The sequence below is a fragment of the Corticium candelabrum genome, chromosome 9 (assembly GCF_963422355.1).
Source record: "Corticium candelabrum chromosome 9, ooCorCand1.1, whole genome shotgun sequence".
NCBI lineage: Eukaryota > Metazoa > Porifera > Homoscleromorpha > Homosclerophorida > Plakinidae > Corticium > Corticium candelabrum.
The window spans coordinates 4,677,518-4,701,575 of NC_085093.1; the positions used below are offsets into that span (position 1 = coordinate 4,677,518).

The window sequence follows — 24,058 nt, forward strand, 5'->3', positions numbered from 1 at the left end:
CAATTCAGTGCAAACGACGTTGACAAATTTACCATTTCGCAATCTAGAGAGTAATATAGGTCCAGCTATAATTTTTTAATTAATAGATAGAAACATCTGTGTAGAAAGTACCGTGGAATGCAAGCAAATCATTAGGTAGCGGATCCGCAAGAGATTCCATTGTCCGGTCAATCGGGTTGTCGACCGTAAGTATCTAGAATTATTTGAAAAAGAATTGATGAATAGGCTTCTGCATGCCTTTTGATGCAGTCTTCTTTGACTCTGCAATTGCCGGATAGCGACGTCTCAAATAAGTGATGTGGTCATGCGCTCTTTAAGTGTACACAACTTCTTGACACTGCTTTTATCATACTGAAATAATGATGTGTACTGTCATAGACATATAGCTAACGTCGTCGTCGATCGTCAACATACTACTCTGAGATTAGGAGAACTGTCACTGTTTAGTAACATATAATTATTACAGTTCTGCTTTTATTTGAAGCGAAGTAACACGCCCAAAATGTTTGGGGGGCTATAGCCTCCTCAAGCCCCCACCCACACACCCAGCCCACCCACACACCCAGCCCACCCCCACCCTCACCCCATCCCACCCCTACCCTCACCCCATCCCACCCCCACACTCACCCCCACCCCCAACCCCAGCCCACCCCCACGCTCACCTCTACCCCCACCCCGAGCCCACCCCCACCCCCAGCCCACCTCCACACCGGCCCCCAGCATCCACCCCCACCTCACTCCAATCCCACCCCCACCTCACTCCAATCCCACCCCCACCCCACCCCCACCCCACCCCCGTCCTCACCCCCGTTCTTACCCCCGTCCTCACCCCCGTCCTCACCCCCGTACTCACCCCCGTACTCACCCCCGTACTCACCCCCGTCTCCACCCCCATTCCCCCATCCCCCACTCAGCCATCACCCCACCACCACCCAACCCCCAACCCCAGTCCCCACCACCACCCAACCCCCAACCCCAGTCCCCACCCCCAGCCGCCAACCCCACCCCAGCCCAACTCAACCCCCCGGCCCCAAGGACCCAACGCCACCTGACCCCACTCCCAACTCACCCCAGTCCCCACCCCCAGTTCCCACCCCCAGTCCCCACCCCAAGTCCCCACCCCCAGTCCACTCCGCTTCAACGTCTGGCCTAATCTTTGGGCATTCAGGAGCTGTCGATCATGAAGACATCCAATCTCGTGTAGAGTCTCAGAAAGCTGCTATTCAATGCTTCCTGTGCAAGAGGTTTGGACATCGAGTGTCAGAATGTAAGTCCAGAATTAAGACACAATGTTACATATGTAGTAAATTGGGTCACGAGGCTAAGAGGTGCTGGCTTGTGAGACGTGGGACAAACGGAAATACCAAGATCACATACAAAGCTGCAGCAGGCGAGGATAAGTCTACAGATGAACACAGTTTGCAACGTGGTGGGAGAACCAGCGATTCTACAGACGTCAGTGCTGGATGTTTGTGGTCTCCAACAGTTGGTCGATCACAATGAAACACGTCTTATCACAAGACCGCTAAGACCGCCGACGCTAGAGCCAAGAGGAGAGCAGCGCATAAGTATTATTACGGCAATTGTGAGAACAGCCGTGTCTGAGAGTATGCCCATTGCTAAAGGTTGGGTCGGAGGTGCAAGAATCACAGCACTCAAGGACACCATATGTAGTGGAGTCATTGTCAAGCAACAATTTGTGAGGCATGACCAGTACACCGGGCACGATAGCTTTATCCAATTGGTCGATAACTCTATCAAGAAGGTACCGATTGCCCATGTAAATGTTGACCCCCTTATTTGTCAGGCACAGTGGAAGCGCTATGTCTTCAAGACGACATTTATGACTATCATTGGCAACGTTCCGGGGGCAAAGAGCCCTCATCAAGCTGATTCTGACATCCACACTGCCGCTGTAGTGACGAGGGCCCAAGCAAAGTTAAAGGAAACAACCATCCAGTTGACGGTAGCGCAGGCGAGCCCGTTGCACACGGTAGATAAAGAACGATTAGAAGAACTAGAGAATCAGCACCGTACACTTGAGAAATACAGACATTTGGCAGATGCTATGTATAATTCGGACGACCAAATGGTCCGAAATATGAAATCAAAGATGGTATCCTCTATAGATTGTACATCCATCCAGGGGTGAATGGAGGACAGCCAGTGAGGCAAGTCATGGTTTCAGACCCGTTACGTCGTGAAGTGGTGGAACTTGCTCATCAGTCTATTTTGGGCGGTCATCTGGGATCGAGGAGGACTATTGACCGGGTCTTTAGCAATTTCTACTGGCCCTCGGTTCGAAGAGAGGTGACCCAGTCCTGTAAATCTTGCGATATTTGCCAGCGCACAGACAAGAGGGAAGTTTGTGGTAGGTTACCGCTACCAAAATATGCCTATAATAGAAGTACCGTTCAAAAGAGTTGCAGTCGACATGGTTGAACTGATGTCCCCGCCTAATGAAAGCGGATATCGCAATATCTTGACAATGGTCGACTACGCGACCAGATATTCAGAAGCCGTTCCTCTCAAGAACATCAATACGGTATCGGTAGCGGAGGCTCTCCTCGACATTTACAGCCGAGTTGGACTACCAGAGGAAGTTCTCAGTGACTTGGGAAGACAATTCGTTTCGTATTGCATGAAGGAGGTGTCAAGACTACTTAGTATCAGTCAACTCACCACTACACCTTATCATCCCATATGCAACGGTCTCGTAAAAAGATTAATTGGTACTTTGAAGACGATGTTGAGACGGCTGTGTGCAGAAAAGTCCAAGCAGTAGGACAGATATGTCAACGCTCTGCTTTTTGCATATCGGGAGGTACCACAAGAGTCTACAGGGTTTTCTCCACTTGAAATAGTCTTTGGGAGAACTGTGCGGGGACCTATGCGTATGCTTCGTCACCTCTGGACGCAAGAAGATGATGACGCGGATGTGCGTACTACCTATCAATATGTCTTAGAATTAAAGGAGAGGCTTGAGCATACTACACAAATAGCACAAGAAGAATTACGAAATGCACAACGATATCAGAAACGTCATTATGATTTAAGGGCAAGACAGCAACAGTTTGAAAAGGGTGACATGGTCCTTGTTCTATTACCAACGGAGACAAAAAATAAAAGATGCAATGGAAGGAACCGTACTCCGTAGAAGAACGAACTGGGTCGAACGATTATAGAATCAACGTGAAGGGCAAAGTCAAAGCCTATCACGTTAATCTTCTAAAGAGATATTGTGTGCGAAGTGAGAAGTTGATGCCAAAGTCAGATGACTATGTGAGAGGACCGCTGCTGGAAACCATATGTTCTGCTATCGCGAAGAAACGGACGGCACTCAAGAAGCAGCGGGCAATGACGGATTATTGGAACTCTGGAGTTACCTAAGCACAGAATCCTTTGAAGACGTGAATTATGGAGACGGACTAATCAAGAAGCAAATGGTCGAAGTTGTCGGATTATTTAGAGAGTTTGCGGGAGATTTTACAGATCTTCCTGGAACAACGACCTTGGTAAGCCATCACATTCGTTTGATGACAGATGTGCCAGTTAGCAGTAAACCTTATGTAGGTCCGTACAGTGTGCGCAAGTCTTGGCAGACGGACATTCATAAAATGATAGAAATGAAGGTGATACGTCGTTCAGAGTCGCCCTATGCATCACCAGTGGTCTTAGTACGCAAGCGAGATGGGACTAACTGCATCTGTGTAGATTATCTCCGACTTAATTGCATCACCATACCAGACCCTGAACCGATAAATCCGATTGTAGAGCTCGTGCAAAAGCTTGGAAAAGGTAGATTCTTTAGTAAGCTAGATTTAAGTAAAGGATACTGGCAGATCCCCGTCGCTGAGGAGGATATAATCAAAACAGCTATTTTTACCCCTGATGAATGTTATAAGTTTCTAAAGATGTCGTTCGTGAGGTATTGGAGCGAATTCTAGGGGCAATCTTGACGGTGAGACCGTCAAAATGCTTGATCGAAGCTGAGGCTTTAGACTTTATTGGCCATCAAATTGAAAAAGGTATGATCGAAACAAACGATGAGAACATCTCTAAAATACCCAGTGCACCGAGACACACAACTAAGAAAGAGCTTCGAGCCTTTATAGGTCTCGCGGGGTTTTATAGAGATTTCATTCCCAACTTCAGCGCGGTGGCCGTAGCTCTGACTGGTCATACCAAAAAGGTGCAACCAAAACAAGATTGATTGGTGGAACCATAAGAGAGAGCATATACATCGCTAAAACATGCCGTGACGAGCAGACCTGTGCTAAATCTTCCCTATCATGACAAGCCATATACGTTGCGTGTCGACGCATCAAAGGTAGGCGTCGGAGCCGTCTTACTCCAGGTTCATGACGGCAAATTGTTTCCAGTCGGATTGGAAGCAAGAAGCTCACCGGAGCCGAGCGAAAATACTCGGCTATTGAAAGAGAATGCTTGGCTGTGGTTTGGGCAGTGAAAAATACCTATGCTACTTGTATGGTCGCGATTTCACTATCCAGACCGACCATCAACTTTTACAGTATCTAAGCAAGGCTAAGTTTATCAACGATCGCGTAATGCGCTGGGCTTTATACCTTCAAGGACTTAGAATGCGGATCGAGACCATCAAGGGACGAGATAATAATGCCGCCGACTTTCTCAGTCGTTCGCTTGATGACGGTAACTAGAAGTGAAAGTTGAATTCCCGAAGTTTCAGCTTGGAGGGGAGTGGTGTCACGTGTCAACAAGCGACTATTTTTGGGTTACTCAAATTATCATAACGTTTAGAAAAAGGGGAGGTACTCATATTGACTTAAGCGAAATGACTGAATGCCGGTGACGCTCAAGAATATATTCTACTGACTAGTATATCAGAATTAGTTGTTGTACGGTGGTGATAAAGTTAGTAGTGCGAGTTGTACGTCTATGTCTTTTGTCTATTGCGTGTCTTCTGCCGTGCGTGTGTACCGACGCTAACCTTCCTTCAAGCGGCGCGTAACATGCTGCTACAAGCTAGAAAGCAGACTAGGGCACAGAATTGAAGCATTGATCTTACAACTATTTCTAGGCTTTCATTCCTTCCTTTATATGTGTAGGAAGAAAGCAGGTTGCAAGTCTCTCTGCCATGCAATCATCTAATAGATTATAGAAACAATTAGATAACAATGAAACAAATCAGCACTATAACTATTACCGGCAACAATGCAGAGTCTACAACGAATTGTTGAGCTTGCAAAAACTTCTAACTTCAATCGCTTTCGTTGACGTCGGTGTTTTGGCGTCTTTGTTAATTAATTCGAGTCCACTTGTGTAGAAGATAGACGTCTTCTAAACATTAAACTGTGTAGAGATGTCGAGTCCTGTTATTCAATACAAATATCACTAGCAAAGTTTGTCCACGCAGCAGAGATATTCCAAGAAAAATACCACAACAATTCCAAACCATTTATCGACGCCATGATTGCGAGTATCCACGTGAGGCCCAACAAAGACAATACTCTGGTAAAATCTGCGCAGTTTCCTTTTCGTGTTGGACACACGGCAATTTGAGGTGGCCATCTCTGTCGACTGCTCCGTTTTGTAGATGCTCAACACCAAAATAACAACAGTCATGCACCAAATTGAAGAATGCTATTGTGCATACCGGTGTGATAAACCCAAGTATGAAAGAAAATTTTTCTTGCAAATAACAGAGTTAGTCCGTAGCATAGCCAATGTTCACATTGGTGCTTTTACCTAAACCAAGACACGAGACACAAACAAGAAACGAGATTCTCCATCCGATAATGTTGTAAAGTATCACTTTGCTTTCTTGTCTTAGTTTGTGGTGACGTGGTCGAAGCAAATGCAAATGACCTCAGCAGATTGACTGCAGTAAGAGATGACCACGTGAAATGAGTGAGAGCAAAGTAGTGGAGCACAAACCCCATTAATGTGAACAGCCATTTGCTCTCGACAAGTTCGGATTCCACTAACACCATTAGAAAGGTAAAACGCCGAGAGCGAGAAGGTAACCCATCGTACATATTCCTGGTAAAGTTCTTAGCTCGCCAAACAGGCAGTACGTTACAAAGACTAGGAAACAGCACAGACCGGTGATAGCGCATGCAACAGCAGACAGAATGATAGGCAACGTTCTGTAATCCCACTCCTTACGAGATGTGGAGTAATTATGAGGGAAAACATTACGGCGAAACACAGTCTCGTTGATGTGAACGAATTCTCCAACCTTGAGATAGATATCAGTCACGTGATCGCAGATACTCCCGTCGTCCAACACGGAGAACTCTGTTTCCTTCAAAGCTACAACTCTCTGAAAAGACAGATTGACCGCTGCATTGCAGACTATAGTCTGATCAACGTCCACTACATAACAATAAGTCGTCGTTTTGTCGACGTCCTCTAACGAGCTCGCTCTCTCGTACACTTGCGCTTCCAATATCAACCGAATCACCGGAAAAAGTTACTTGTAAATTGCTTATGCCAATCTGAGATTGGGGTGGGTTGCACAACGAAGTAAATTGGTCTACAACTCTTATTCTGAAGCACATGTACATTGTTTTTATAACAATTTACATTACACATCAAAGGTTTTTTAAACTGAGCTATACGAGGCTTTTCTATTGAAAAATGCTCGATATTGGCATAGTTTTACTTGTGTTGTCGTGGTTTGTTTGTTGGCCTAGATAGTCCTTTGCTACTAACTCATGGTTGCGAACGTTTATCCACTGAAAATGAAATTCCTACTCGACAGGTCCAGTTTACGTATGAAATCGTTGACTCTGTCTTATCTAAACTGTTGCAAACATCACAATAACGGTTCTTCATTTGAACACGAGCTGTCACGCTCAGTATACAGAAATATCTACCGGTCTTTGATAAAATTTCTCTCCCCGGTTCGCGCGAACGACAGCAATCGACGACTAACCACCAGTCCCAAAGTGTCTGAGCCTTGTCACTGGTTAGATTTAACTCAAATTTAATGCCACAACTAGCCGCATATGTTTATACTTCGTCGATCTTCCAACTGTCGTCAGATATAACATGCTTAAACATCGAAGAGACGACAGCCGTTGGCATTCTCGTACAATTCAGTAGTAATGGAAGTCACGTGCGCTGACCTGCTTGCCGTGGCAGTCCAGTCGAACGTTGCTGTCGTCGACAGCGGGAACTGGAGAAACAAGAGTAATGTGAGTATCGGAGCGTCCTTCTCCCGAACAAAAGCGAAGTTCTTCTAGAAAGTCTTCACTAGCACTGTTACTCGCAAAACGTCGTCGACGACTACACTTTCAATGGGAAGCAGTCACGGTTTAGACAGTTTCGGTCCGACTCCATAAATACGAACAATCTTGATTCGTCGATTGATAAGTCTTCGTCGTCGACATCTAAAGCTCCTTACCAATAAGCACCGTGATCGTTGCTCTTCAATCGATAACATTTTCCGTCTTAAGTCGACATCCTTGCATGTAGCTCTTTGTTGACGTTGGAAATCCTCGGGTGATCGACGTCCGAATGCGGCGTGGGAACTACTCGTCCGGTCGAAGACCAGCAGCCACTTGAATGACACCTCGTAAGTAAGAAGTTAGAGAGACTGAGACCACCTTGGTGTAGAAGATCGAGTGATCAAGTCGACGTGACGTCTGGAATCGTATATGTGTAGACTGTTTACTGTTCGTACACACTCTGTAATGTCTATGCTATTTATGGGCTATAAATTTTTAGCAAACCGTAAAATATAAAGCCAGATTCAAAAAACGCCTTAATTAGAGTAACAGGAAAATAAAATTGGTCACACATGGTGGGATAAAGCGGATAACAAAGGAGGGCTAATTTTGGTATCAAGTGGCATACCAAGCATTAGAAGTCATTGGAATACCATTGGCATACATACCATTATGTAGTTGAAATTCAATTAGTGGGAGCGGTAGTGCAACACAAAAAGTAGCTGGTGCTATTCAGTATTCTAGCGACAGGTGGCGACTAGATATTGTTAAATAGATCCTCTGCTACTACTACAATTCCTTTACTGCCATCACCCTTATATTTACTGTCACCGTCACTTTTACTGTTGCGGTTATGAGGAATCTGTTAAGAATGTCTTGAATCGTTAGAGGATGTCGATCCTAATGGTACACTAAGAGACAATTAGATGTGGGTTAAAGTGTTTCGATCGTATGTCAAAGTGAAACCGTCGACCTGAGTTATTGGAACTTGCTTATGCAATTGGCCGCCCTCCAGACATTTAAACTAGCAGATAAAAGTGGCTTATCGCCTTCACAGAATGCTTGCATGTGTGAAACACGCTTCCTTTACAACCTACAAACATTCTTGCTTCAAAGAGTGTCTGCTGATTCAGAAAGGCGCAGCAATTGCCAAAGAGGAATGTCGGAGAAGTGAGTATTAAGGCAAGGATTACGCCACGGGGTGTCCATTATAATAGAGCTGCTGCATTTGTAACATGTTACGGCAATTAACTCAAAATAGTTCTATTTTGTGTGTACTGATCAACAGAGTAGATTATACACAAAGGATCTGATCATTTCGTTTCACTTGCTAATGGGAATACAATAATGATTCCATTGCGTATAAATCTTCAAGAACATAGTACCACAAAACACATGATTTAAAAATCTGATCATGCAATTTCGTCTCACCCTTTAATTAAGTAAACTATTCTGCAAAGGTCGGTTACCTTTTGCCAGCAACATTCTAGATTACGAAATAAATAGACATCTGCATCCACAGTCTATAACCATACCGAGATCATCGCCTAAGCCCGGTTCACATTGTGACGCTGGTACGAGCGTCGTGCGGGCGTGCTGGACGCTGAAAATGAGCGAGCGTCAGCGTCACAGTGTGAACATGTCAGCGTCCGTGACGCCCGCACGACGCTCGCACGACGCTAGACGAGCGTTTACGACGCTGGAATAGAGAAAAATTATAATCGAGCGTCCTAACCGAAAGTGAGCCAGAGTCCGCTGACAGTACGTGCTTCATTTCAACCATTCGAAAGTCAGTCACTGGACGTGTTCGGGATATAGACCAGCAGCCAGGACGCTCGCACAATGCTGTGCCAGCGTCGTACTGTGAACCGGGCTTACTAGGCCAAGAGTCCGCAGAGATATTGCAGATTTTTAAATTTGAACCCTACAGCAAAAAGACAATTTTTTTGGGAGATGAAACAGATATGCGAAGCGTGAAATCAAGAGCAACGGCTTGCGCATGCTTGACATTGGCATATCACTGAGTTACGTACAACCATGTAGTCGCATGCACACTTCCATGAAGTCACCTGCACGCGCCTTCTGCTTATGTATCTTGCATGATTTCAATTATTCGCTCTCTCGGAACACCGACAGTGCGACATTAAGTCTGTTTATTAGTACATGGTACTCTCTTTCACTGCTGGAAATCACTTGTTACTTCCATGCGCACACATGCACGGTCGCGCATGAACACACGCATGCACACGCACACACACACACGCGCCCGCGCGCACAGACACGCAGACACTCATGCACACACACACACACACACACACACACACACACACACACACACACACGCACCCACACACACACACACACACACACACACACACACACACACACACACACACACACACACACACGCACCCACACACACACACACACACACACACACACACACACACACACACACACACACACACACGCACGCACACGCACGCACACAAACAAACAGCATGCAGCATATGCATACCTGAGGCACTGACAATAGAGTAAAAGAACTTTAGGACAACCCAAATCCAGCGGTTTCTTTGCTGATCTAATTGCATTCGAACTACTTACATTTACTCACGAATATGTTCATTACGTAGCTATAGAAGAAACCCGAATGTGTATACCAATGTAAGCGCAACCACCACGCATGGCAGCCCGTACACACCACTTTCCTCTCGTAATACAACAAGTTTATGAATGGATGGATAGAACAGTTACACACTATCAAGCAGCTGTAGATCTGACTGCAGTCTTGCACACATAACAATTAAGCAAAGAATCCTAACGATACGCGTGATTCTCTCTAGTCTGCACTTTGTGCATGACATCTTCAAATTAGACTCAATAAAGATCAAGTTGTTAGTTTACCCTTGATTAGTAGGACTTGATTTAGCAAGTAACTTTATCAATGTTATGAAATGGCTCATGGCCAGCGATGTCCTCAACAGTTTCAATAGTAAATAATTAATTCAATATCCGAGCTATGTGGCACAGCCTCAATAGTAATTCATTTATATTCGTACCATGTGGCTATAGCAATTAACTATTCATTTGTATCCGTGCGATGTGCCACATACCAAGGGTGTAAATGGCTTAGTTACTGTTGAGGCTGTTGTGGACATCGCTGGCCATGAACAATTCAAGAACATTGATAAAGTTATAGATTAAATAATTAGTTATACATCCTCCGAGGCTCGTTACCTGGACTGCCAACTCTCACACATTTGCATAAATTTCAGCTATTTAGACCAAATCTCATGTCTCACCACGTAAACCCCATGCATTCTCATGATGGTTGCTGCATCTTGCACACTTCTAAACAGATCACCAATCCATTCACAAGACAATATAATATGACACGTGATATACGTATATAAGGGTGCACACGAGTCCGTAATGATTGCTGAGTTTCTAGGTTTGTGTCCCCTTGCTCAAAACGGCCGTTGCATCTCAAATACGGCTACAAGCTGCTTTGGTTAATTTTTATTGAGACATGCCTATTGTCATGCACAGCACATGCTGTAGTACTGGTCAGCTTTCTTGTCTTGGAGCAGCCCTATTGAAAGTTGCTGTTATAATTGTTGTGTATATATTTATTGGAAATCAAACAGAAACGTTTGCTACTAAAACCGCCTTCTCTAGAATCAGATTTCTCACGCTGTGCGTGCATAACGTCCAAAACAGTTTGCAAGTTGAGCAGAACATGACCATGAGCACTACCGTCAGTCCACTCTGAGAATGTGAACATGTATAGAGGGGAAAATGGCTGGTGAAGATAAGAACTAAATTTTAGGGACTTCATCTGGATTGCTACTGTAACTACTACATTATAATAAACAACAGCTATTGATTCTACTGACCGATCTATGTTGATTTCTATTGACGTCGAACGTCGCCCATTTATGAGCATCTTAATTGTGAAGATGATGTGGCGTGACCTTGCGCAATGATGGAGAGAAAACAACACGAACCGCAGCGACAAATGGAGCAAGTTGGACACTGTTGTTACAGATGAACTCAACTAATATATCACAGTGTTTAGTGTAAAATGGAATCTGTTAGGACCAAGGCAATCGAAATGTCTTTTATAATTAACAAAGACACTTGACAAGAGCCTAATTCAAAACACTAACATTAGCTAACATAGAAACAGGAAAATTTGTACAAGAAAATATATTCCTTGCAAAACCAGCGTAACCATCAGATTATATAAGAAATTACAATCAAGTTTTACACAATTGTTGGTTTGATTGCTAGTCTAAAGTGCAGTTTCCAGTGCAAGATGTCGCCATACAGATTCTTCAATTCAACTTAAACATACCAAAAAACGAGTTTTGATATTCCATGTAGTAAGGATACCCATTTCCATATACGTCAACGCTATCGCCTTTCTTTAAGCTTTGGATAATGCCGCTGTATTTTGTTCTGTCTCCACCGTTCAGTCGGTAATACATCCACATCACTCTTCCACCATTTACGCGGAAGTATGGAGCCGCAGTACCGCTGGACTTGTTGACGCGCAGTTGTACGTAAATATAGTAAATACCATCAGATGGAACTGTAAGAGCTCCGTTGCTGTAAGTGATACCGCCAACCAAAAAGGACGGACTGGACGTCGACCAGTACTTTACTACACCTAGAAACACGTACACAATACTCGCATCAGAACTCCAACACAATATCACTATTGATAACAAAAGCGGTAAAAACATGGTTTCACCTGAAATAGTGTGGGTTGAACCTGATCCTCTAATATAAGCAGCAACCGGCATTTTGCTTTCCACCCACTAAAGTATAATTATGGACAAACATATTAGTGCTAATATAGTTACCTTTAGCTAACACAGATATATAGCTCAACCTGTAAATTGCAAGTCTATTTTAGTAAAGCATAACCATATCATTAAATAATTGTCTTGCACGTACTTTGAATGAATACATAAGCAATGGTAAAGCTATTATTGTTATATCCGGATTAATAACCTGTACGGATAATGAACTGGACGCCGGTTAATTAACCGGACGTCCAGATTTTAAACGGGACATCCCGATCCCTAACAAGTTAACCATTTGTACGGTTAAGTAACCAGTTGGTCGGTCTCTGCAATCCGGATAAAGAGCTGATTACTACATGACTCTCTTGACCACTTTACCAAATAGTATACTCTTGACGGTAACATTAAGTCAGATATAACGATCAACAAAATGTCGCGAACAACCATGCATGCATTTTCCATGTCGACAACTGGCGCACAGATACGTGCTTGAAAACAACTTTTCTGCCTTCACGCAACGCATGTGAACGAGCTTCTGACACTTCAAAAACGAAACAGTTGGACTTGAAAATTCCTCTGGTAGACGGCAGATGCAGTTTACAGCGAATGCAACAATGGCTGGTCTCAATCGTTTGACAGTAACTGCACCCCTTTCTCCAGGCATGAAACAAGGAAATGAAGTTATAGCTCTCTTCAAAATACATTGCAATACGTGCTGCCTCATTCACTCTGTCTGTATCGGACATACGATGGATCTATTCCAGACACTACGTCAATCGCAAATGCCAGAGCGAACAAACCACAGCACATCCGCCATTCTGTTTGTGAACAGACGCTACTTTAACCTTAAGAATATCTGTTTTCCGTTCTGTAAATTGAAGCAAGTTGACCTTGAACATCCTGTAATATGTCACCCAGAAACAAACTGTCATAGAGGGTTACTTCACCAGTCTCGTCACTTGCTGACGTTACCCAGTGATTTCCACGAAAGTGATGTATTTGAATGGACTTTGTTCGCGATACAGAGAACTGCAACCTATTGCTAAAGAGTGTGTTTTGAAAGCCGTTCCACAAAGGAAAACTAACGTGTATCAGCTTTTTCCCAGTATTAATTATCAAGTCATTCAGCCAAGCAGTGGAAGACTCAAGAATTTTGATGTCCCTTTTCCCGATTCCTATAGACGTTCTCGTAGCAATTGACGAAGCAGTCATTGTCCCTTGTCGAGGTCAGGAGAGACTGAATTGCCGGGCTTCTTGCTCAAAGTTGCTTCCTCGCTCAAATAAACTTCTTGTTTCCTCTCGTAGCACGTCTCTTTTTGTGGCTGGCCTTGGTTGTCTGCTGTCGTACTCTAGCTATCCAGTTAGTAATCCGGACATCCGGTTAGTAATCGGGCTGCCCGGGTTATACACTGGTTAGCAAGCAGGTTAGAACATTATCACATTCATATGCAGTTGTAGCTACCTCCGTTCAAAGGTTTAGTGTACGGTACTATGAAGATGGATGTCAAAAACAAGCCCTGACTGTAAACGCCATGGGCATGTAATTTAATAATTAATTTGCATTTGTGTCTTGTTACTAAAATTAAATTATCCAACTTATTGTTAAAGTTTCAGGTGATTCATGAGTTAAACGCACAAATACAAATTGCTATATTACTAGTTGTTTAGAAAACATTGGTATTACATTCTTTCCATCGAGCAGTTATCGTGAACTTGTTAGTCATACAAGAGGTAAGGATATATTGCCACTGCAGACATCCTGTAACTGCAAATGATTTCTTGCCCAAATAGAGGCCGTTTCTCCATCAACACTGAAACCAAGTGCAAGCTGCACTGAAAGAATTCGTTTACTTGCAAGGGTTTGGAAAAACTGTTCATTTTGGTAAAGTAGCAAAAAGTACTTTCTGATTGAACGCTCTTTGTTCTTTGCTTATTGTTGTTGATCCATTGCTGCCTCAAAGTACAAGCCGAGAATGCCTTAGTCAAATCATAGTTAGAGGAAAAAATTTGTCTGCTCGTTTACCTAAAATTTAATCGACGATTTGTAAATTCTGGTTTAGCAAATCTTTTTATTGAAATTAGCTACTTCGCTTTTCGGACGTCCTACTGGTTACAGCAGGACTTGTGCAAATAAATTTCACTGACAGCAGTGAAGATGTCTGCAGCAGCAGCTCTAGAGCTCCCACTATACCTACATTTGGTCTAGTACACTTTATCAGCCGTTGGCGTTTCGTTTAATTAAAATAACAGAAGAAAGGCGTGACCGTTGATCAGAAGTACATTTCGTTACCTGTAGTTTCCACTGTTCCAGTCCTTGTACCTATAACACATAACGGTCCCATAATGACTTGGAAAGAAACGTTACTTTTCATCCATGGCGTACCCTTTGTAAAAGTCCCTTGACCGGGTTAAAATAGCGATTTAAAACATCTTCACTCATCTAACCAAAATCAAACATTATCATGACATTAGAAATTCAGCTCAATTTCAAACCTCTGGTCCAGCGATGCCCTGCGGTCCCGCCTCTCCCTTTGCTCCTGGCAATCCAATGGCTCCCTAATAATAAAAACAAATAATTATATCAGTAAAATGATTATTTATTCTTTTCTATTATGTAACGCACTTTTACTCCTTTCGGCCCATGCGGACCTTGCGTACCAACAGGACCTGCAGATCCCTACATACATTACAGAAATTAGTTGTAGCTTCATAAGAATTTATGTCGTGAAATCATACTGGAACACCATCCAATCCCTCTATGCCCCTCGGACCTGTTGGACCTCTATCTCCCTAGAAAAGCACGAGCGTAAAATTACAAAATCTTGACAATGATAGTAACACATTTGTTAAGTTTGTTTGCCAAAATCAGCTTACAGATAAATTATGTCAAAATGTATTAAAACATGAAAACAATAATCTTTTAATATGATCGTTAAAAATTCTTGTAATCTATGAGCAAATTGTCAATCGTATAATAATATTTTAGTGAACTCTGTAATATTATCTTGTGGGGCATGCAACTCAAAATTCTAAGTCAGACAAAAAATTTTGTGAAATAAAATATTTCGATAAACTAAAACTCTATTGTTGCCATTTTCCATGCATTACCTGAAGTCAAAAGTGATTCAATTTTAACAAATTAAGTATTTAGCGACTGCAGTAGTCAAACTGTTTAAAAGAGTAGATGTAGTTGCATACTTGCAAATTATATTTCTCTTCATGTATATCGGTGCATGCATTTTGTTGGTGTTAATCCTAAAGATTGTTTTGTAAGGTCTTTGTTCAAAAAGTTGAGTTTTAGCAACCATTAGAAACATGTCAATTTAGTTAGTTTATCATATGTAGGTTTTGATGAATGATTGCGGTAATGCATGTAGATATTAACAAAATGCCAAACACAACGTTATATTAATATTTTTAACTTAAGATCTTCGGTTAGCCGAAGTCTTCCTTTCGTGAACCAGTCCACAAGCCTGTTTAATCTTTAGAGAGTGTTTGAGACAATTGTACATACTTTCTGACCAGGTAGTCCAGTTTCTCCTCTAGCACCTCTAGGCCCAGAAGAGCCCTGCAAAAAGAATTAGATAAACACTCTGTTTACAATATGTACGAGTTCGTCTTACTACTGGTCCAGTCTTTCCAGGTAAGCCTTGGGGGCCAGGTGGACCTGCTGGACCGATTACACCCACCGCTCCCTGCACAACAATTTGTATTAGTTAGTCAATGGGTAGCAACAATTTGTGACATAAATTATTATTTATTAATTTGTCAATAAGTTTTGTTTTTAATGACTATCATACTGTTGATCCAGTTTTTCCCGGAGAACCTTGTGGACCCGGTGGACCTGGAGGACCGGTTAAGCCTGGAAGGCCCTGTAGATACACAGAGAAACTAGATATTGCTAGATGGCTGATTTCATTAATTTACTGACTTGTTTGCCTGTAGAACCAACTGCACCCTCGTCTCCTTTCTCACCCTTTTAATAGAATTACATTTAGGGTAAGTTTATGGAAATTCTAAAATCGTTTCTTTGTTTGTTCATACTTCTGTTTAAGTGTCTGTTTATTTGCTTGTATGTGTGTATGCGTGTTTCTGGGCGCGTGTGTGCGTGCGTGCGTGCGTGCGTGTGTTGCAATTTTATTGTCTATCAGTGTCTCTTTGTTTGCGTGTTACCTACTAACTCATTAATTAATTAATATCAATTGAAATTTGTATCCAGACGACTGCTTAACATCAGTAACAACCATTTTTTCGCTGCACTAGCCATAAAATATGATTAAGTAACAACAGATAATGTGTAAGGCTGAAGTTTTGTCAAACTAGAAATACCGCATAAAAAGGTTGTCTTCGAAATAAATACAGCAGAAATATACGTGTGTACTTCAACAAATTAAATGACGGTTTGATATCTATTGTACCAACCTTTGCTCCAGTACCACCTAATCCGCCTGGAGGACCTTGGGAACCGGTATGACCCTAAGTGTTACATAATAATAATTAGTATGTAAACAGTGTATTTTAATTATTGACGACAACTACGCATTTTTAAATATTTTTGTGTTTGCCAATCATATTTTTATCACTGCTATGTATTTGTGCTGTCCAAAGAGTGTTATTTCTACATGCTAACAATAGTCTTAGTCTTATGGCAGGATTGATTTAAGCAAGCGGATGTCATAATAATGTGTAGGTGTGAAATTATAGCAAACTAACAATTATTGTGTATGTAACGTGAGAGAAAAGATAAGTTTATAATAATAATATATTTCACTTCGTACCAATAGATACTGCTCTCTCACAAACGAGAGAATACCTACAGTACAAGGAGAAGATCTCGACTTACAAATACCAAAATGTGCAGACAATTAGCTATACTGAATGGGGATGAAATCGATCATCTCTTCTTATTCAGAAAGGTCTCGTGCTTTTAGATATAGACTAGGAGTAAGTAGCCGGCATTGCATGGAAATACAAATGGATATTGAAAGGGTATTGTGTGGATATCTTTATTATAACCACTCTAACTGGTATAACACAACATTACTAAAATCCGGCTCTCAAACAGTGACCAGTCAAAAGCCTCACTGGCTTCTACACGTGTCCCGGATAACTAATATATACATCAAGCTATTTACATGTAATAGGTTAATACACTATAATACCTCCCCGTACAACACAAACACAAATTTTTAAGAGATGCATTCGACTGGACCTCACTCTTGCACATTGACTGCAACAACCCTGAGCGTCGAAAAATACGTTCGGACACTGCGAAATAAATTTAGTCAGAGCAGATGATTGGCATGGAGACTCCTTTGCAGATTCCTTGTGCGTGAGTTCTGGTTTCCAAATTATGAAGATAGGTATTGTACAGTCGAGCGAGACCAATCTTCTTTAGCAAGTTCATGCCTAACAGATTTGTACATCCGCCTTTCTTGACGAAGAATTGGATAGAGGTCTCGGTATTACAAAAGCGAACAAAATGTTTGAAAGTAACCATGAAAGACATGATTGCACAAAGAGCGTTTCTAAGCCGTTCCGGTGCAGCTAACTTTGGCTGGCATAAACAATTGCATGACTGCTCATTTACAAGAGACACGTCTGTTCCAGTGTCAATACGAAAATCAAGACGTTTACTAGCAATGTTTACCTCTACAAGGATCTTACTGCCTTTCAAATACACATTATCCATTTTACATATCCCTTTACAAATAGACTCAATGCAAGGTTGAGAAAAGTAAGATTCATTACGTTCGGAATCGTAATGATCGGCTGCGGCAACCCTTGCTCGCCTGTGACTCTTCGTTCTGAAACGGGGAGGAGTTGGCTGCGCGAGACTACGATACGAGTAGCTGTCACACTAACTGCCGCGTCTTACAGAGTATCCGTGCTAACGCCAGCACTTGACCTAAGGACTGGCTTAGAAGATTGGTTTGTTCGTAAAGTTTCTGTAACATGTCTTCACTGTGTATTTCCATGTCATATATGATGATGGCATGTCCACTGATAACAGTGATGACTCTCTTTAGTGTCCTCTGTGTCTCTGGTGGGATTTAACACCTGCTTTTGAACGGCATTCCTTGCCACAAGATTGGCAAACAAATGACTTGTTGGTAGGAACAATTTGTTCTTTCCGTTTCTGACGTTGAGCTTAAAGATGTCTAATACGATTTTCTTCAAACTGTTGGAGTGATGAACGGCAGAGAGATCTCCAGTTTGTTCTATCACTGGATAGTTTCTCAAAATGCAGGAAGTCAATCCCACAAGATTTCTTATTAGCCTTGATAGAATCTTTATAACGTAATTTAGGACAACCTTGATGACGATGGCCCTGTTCCAGTTGACCAAAAAGGAGTTGTTTGGGAATTCTATCATTAGGCATTCGAGACATGTGACCAACCCAGCGAAATTGGCATTTCATAACAAAAGATTCAATGCCACTGATGTTACAACGAGATAACACTTCTCTCTCTCTCTCTCTCTCTCTATATATATATATATATATATATATATAATACGACTGTCGTATCCTCCCGGATCAAAAACACAATTTACGGAAATTTGCATTAGCACGTCAAAATATGCTTGTCCCGTCTCACCTTGCTGTTGCTGTCGTCGATGTAATCAAACCTTCTCTGTTATAGTGTTGTACTTTTGCCGGAATAACATTTTGGTATGTTCTATAAGTTGATTGATGGTAAAATATTTAACTTGTAAAGGTATATATACATATATATTTATAGAACGGAATTTTCTAAGATAAGTCGTAAGTCTTTACACTTAGGCATTTGATATATCGTACATTCCACATCGTCTGAAATGGCATGATCGTTTCTGGCTAAATGAACATAAAAGATGAATGAATTCAACACCCAGGTGTTAAATCGTCTAAAAGAATCTTCTCCTCTATTTCTTGAAACTGACCAACGGACTTGCAAAGTTTGTCAAACGCTTGGTAATCTAACAATGGTTTGCGTTCTTCATGTCCGCAGCGGCAAACTGTGTATACCTTTAATATACTCTAACTGCTATATCACAACACTAAAAAATTGGCTCTAGAGTGCCCAGTCAAAAGCCTCATGGGCTTCGACATGTGTCACGGATACCTAATATTTGTACATCAAGCTATTTCCACGTAACTGTATTACACTACAATATCATAATATATTGTAATCGCCAATTGATTATAGCGGGAAAGGAGACTCGGTAGAAGCCAGAAAGGCAGCTACCGATTACTCACCGCTGCTTTATAGAGCAATTATTTCTTTACTACGCAGATGACTGTCAGTGCAGTACAGTATCATGTATTAGGCAATCAAACAATAGTGTACCCAAAAATAATTATGGGCGTCGTTGCTCATCTATTTTTTTGTCTAATAGAGTGACTTTATGTAGTTTTAATTATATGGTAGCGAGATGGTATGCGTTGTAATTAGACATTTCTAGATATAATTGGTATCAACTACTAGGAAATAACCCCATTGTAACCCAAAGAACATGTATATACATAGATATGTTTGTAGACCATAGCGTGCGAGTTAATAATAACTTAATTTCGAACGATTTAGTGTCAGTTTAAAAAATCCATATTAATTTTGAATAAATTTAATGTTGATTTTTAATCCCTGCATTTTTCCTTCTCTAATAACGCCGGATCAAAATATTCAAGTCTAAGGGACAACTTTCTCTTACATATAAAGTACAACTTTTCATATGTTTGTATGCAGTCAACGACCGATTATACCGTTGTTCTTAATGTCCAACTTAGTCTCAGACTCTGTCAATAGTTTCCTGTCAATCGATTTCGGCACTTCTAGCGTAGAGCGCACCGGCGCAAACACACACACGCGCGCACACACACACACACACACACACACACACACACCACGCACGCACACACCCCACAAACAGACACGCATGTACGCACACACCACACACGCACACACACACACACACACACACACACACACACACACACACACACACACGCACACACACGCACACACGCACACACGCACACACGCACACACGCACACACGCACACACGCACACACGCACACACGCACACACGCACACACGCACGCACGCACACACACCCACACCCACACACACACCACGCGCGCACACACCCCACACACAGACACGCATGCACGCACACACCACACACACACACACACACACACACACACACACACACACACACACACACACACACACACACGCATGCACGCACGCACGCGCACGCATACGCACACCCACACGTCCGCGCGACACACACACACACACACACACACACACACACACACACACACACACACGCACACGCACACATAACACACACAGACAAGCACGAACACACACATACACACACGCACACACACACGTACGCACGCACACGCACACACATCGACAAGCACACCTACACACCACACCCCTTCACTTATCATAAACAAAACACAAAAATACGCACAAACACACATTCAAACACCTGCACACTCACACCTGCACGCACACGCACGCACACGCACGCATTGACGCACACTGTTATATCAATAGAAATAAACAAAAAAATTGCCAAAATTTAATCAAGCTAACGATATATTCTACGTGAGCAGCAAACTTACTCGAATTCCCGGTGGACCGGGCACGCCAGGAACCCCCTGCATCAAAATTTCCAGTGCATCAATAGTCGTATCACTGACAAAAGACTCGTCTGCTAACTGACCGGTTCTCCCTTCATGCCTGGACATACAGTAGCTTCAGAGCTCGAGTCTCCGTTGCACCAAAAGATGGAGAAAATAAGAGCAAATAGAAAACAAGGTAACTTCCACATATCAGTGTTTCACGTCGGATACACAAAATATCGCGTAACGAGCCGCCTGATAAAATGACAAGTGACGGAGTAGATGCGAATATATAGTATGCGTGATCATGTTTCCCAAAATTAACTCCCTCGCCTAGACCCACGCTTCGTCACTTCTCGTGCACGTCGCCGTTGCATGGAAATGTTGTTGGGAATGAATGACATCATGTTCTAAATGCGTATACGTGGGCTCTCTTGCTTGCGTGCGCGTCTGGTAAGTTGAAGTTGCAGTAGCAGGTCTGGCCAATTAATTAATAAAAGGGGGTTCCCCTACCCATGGCGATACACGTGATAAGAATTTCTTAAACTGGACATTTAGAACATATCTAGGACTTAATAAAAATGCCAATGAAATTACTATTGTTAAGCTATTTAGCTGGATCATCACTGACATTCTGTGTTTATACGTACATAACAAGATTTGACTAAATTTCCTTTTAGTCACTATGTTCTTCCTGTCACCTCATCTACTAATTCTCCCATATGATGCCAACATAATGACATGCTATTGAGGATTCGACAAGCTAGCACTTCAACATCTTTCTCTTCCTAAAATCCCAAAACAAAGAACAAAAAAGTATACAACACGTCACCAAGGAACTGCAGGAAATACTTCAAAGTTGCAGTTCCATTTTGGCATGATCGATGCAAGAGGAAACAAATACAAAACTTTCTGTATTTCTCTGTAATTTCGCTGGACACCTTGCGTTACACTGGCTGTTGAGAGACAAGATGAGAAATGATTTATTTATTACTTTGTTGTGTTAGTAGCCGGTTACAGAGACAGTGCAACGTTTCCTAGAAAAATAGCCGATGTCCAGTTTACTGACTGCATCTCGCAATGAGTTTAAACTGTAATATGACAATATCACAGAGCATTCATACTGGCAACATTGTATTAGCATTAATTATATCAAGCCAGCTTTTTTTAGGTTCTCAGCTGTAGGTATGTCTGTTGTCGCAATCCTACACTCAAAAAGCTTGTAAACACACAACAATCCATCCACTGACCCAGACCATACATGTATGTAACTTCATAATATTATGATTGAGCCTTCATTGAGACAATAATCAGTGTTTACCCTCACCCTCCTCAATACAACAAATGTAATCAGTTCCATAAAAATGTTTAATTTTACATACAACGGTACCAGTGTTGCACCAATAAAGGGATTTTGGCCAATACGTCAATAAAATAGGTATAACCAATATCTGATTTAATTGTACTTGATATAAAAATTATTCTACTTCATAAGGCTCAAAATTGTTCTTAATAAAGACAAGAGCTTCTGTCCTCTCAACTGTGCATCTGTTGTGCCTGTCATTATAAATACTACAAGCATCAGAAAAAACATTTCTGTAAGAATGGAGGTCGCAGATGTATTCAAGTATTATTGTACAAGTTTGCATAGTAGTTGCAATATTATCAAGGACAATTCAGACAACATACATGTACAGAATAATTGTGCATGTTCAAGCTACCACCTAGCATCACGCAAGATTTACAGATTCTGATATAAACCCAATATGCCTATATCAGCTGCTATTCCAGGTGCAAATAAAAGTTATTAAGAGTGCAACAAAAACTTGTTGTAAACTGTATGTAGACAATACATTAATTATAGTCATACATACTAATCTCACATGGTCTCAGCCAAGTCTCATTCCCAGACTCTTGCCTCCTCACTACGTCTGGCTCTTGTATATTGCAAAGGACAGTTAGTGAGAGATGGAAACCAAACACAAGTGAGGTTAAAAGTATGTGAATGAGACTAGTCTCAGCATTCTGAGACTGCTGTCTGTAATACACACATGTCACATGACAGACTTCACAGATGTGTTTTTTAGTTTGTTGCCCAAGTATTACAGCTCCATTCAACAGAATTGTGTTAGAAAGACTGTATTAGAAAGACTGTACTTTCTTCTTACAACACGTCACTGGAACAAACACAAATGATATCCCAGAATAACTAGCTTCAAATAATACACCACAACTAGCACCGCCATCATCACCTCATAACATATGTCATACATCAGTATAGGAGTGAACAGCATGTTAGATTCAACACTATGTTTTCTTTTAGTTAAAATAGCAATATCTGATTCTAAAATATATAATCCATTGTCATGACGTAATCTGATATAAGTTACAACTAAATATTTCGATTACTTACTGAAGTTGTATAAGATGTGTATATTCAATTGTGTACAAATCTAATCATGAGTCATCCTACTCGTACCAGTATTGATATAATGTAAGAACATTTAGTAAAATAAGTCTAGATTTTTATCAAATCAATTGAAAAGAGAAATAACCAATTGTGAATGGTGCTAATATCATCATTCTTACCACTCTGCTTTGGAACCATCCACCGAAAGTACAACAAAGTCATACTTTGTTATCTCAACCGCAGACAAGATACTAGCGGAGCTATGTCTGCCAAATACAATAAGAAACAGAAGTTAGTACAGTTTGATTGATTTACATTTTCACACTGTGCTGTCCCGTATGTTTGGTCTGCTGTTACACTGTGTGCATGAGTGCGCCTCCGTGCTTTTCCGCGGTCGTTCCAGACTATTACATAATCAGTTTCAGAGGACTTTTGTGACACGACAGCATCATTTTAGTGGGAATGTCGATCGACGACCTTCTGTCTAGGCCAAGAACCTTGAAGAACACTAAATTGATTAAGCTCTGATATAATTCTGTTGCAGAACAAAACGAACCAGTGTGTGTAACTGCAACTGGACTGAATTCATGTTCAACACTTAAGGCTGGTTCACAATAGACGTATGCACGTTCACAATATGCATCCGATCCGCGCGCGGCGCAGCGGATCGCTGTTCACAATATGACGGAGCGCGTGTGTGAGCTGCGCTCTGATGACTATAATTAGATTACGTACTAATTGTCACATGACAATATCTAGCCACGTGACTATCACAATATGTCTACTAATGCAAAGAAACAGTTGCTTCTGTTGTGCCTTTTGCGGCGATATCGCAGCAACAAGGCAAAGAACCGTCGACGTGTGTGGGTACGTGAGATCTTCTTTGCTGTCCATGGCACGTGCCCTTGACTTGAATTGCCGGACATGGCACTCTACATCTCGTGACCAATTAAACATGTGCGGTGATTGGAGAACTGTAAATTACATTTCCTGTTT

General features: G+C 41.8%; 1 protein-coding gene across 2 annotated transcripts; it reads right to left on the reverse strand.

Annotated features, from left to right (window-relative positions):
* Window positions 1-11,409: 11,409 nt before the first annotated feature.
* Window positions 11,410-23,664, reverse strand: LOC134184289 (collagen alpha-1(X) chain-like). Of its 2 annotated transcripts, XM_062651941.1 has the most exons (15): window positions 23,619-23,664; window positions 23,242-23,559; window positions 20,653-20,770; window positions 16,451-16,504; window positions 15,960-16,004; window positions 15,829-15,900; window positions 15,652-15,723; window positions 15,543-15,596; window positions 14,765-14,818; window positions 14,652-14,705; window positions 14,522-14,584; window positions 14,412-14,468; window positions 14,319-14,348; window positions 11,974-12,040; window positions 11,410-11,889 (listed from the first exon to the last, which is right to left on the reverse strand). In XM_062651941.1, the coding sequence occupies exons 3-15, from the start codon at window positions 20,692-20,694 to the stop codon at window positions 11,555-11,557; spliced, it is 999 nt and encodes a 332-aa protein (XP_062507925.1). In that variant the 5' UTR covers window positions 20,695-20,770; window positions 23,242-23,559; window positions 23,619-23,664; the 3' UTR covers window positions 11,410-11,554. The 2 variants fall into 2 exon arrangements, with proteins under 2 accessions (XP_062507925.1, XP_062507924.1); XM_062651940.1 differs by lacking the exons at window positions 23,242-23,559; window positions 23,619-23,664 and having other exon boundaries at window positions 20,653-20,688; window positions 20,754-21,164.
* Window positions 23,665-24,058: the final 394 nt, after the last annotated feature.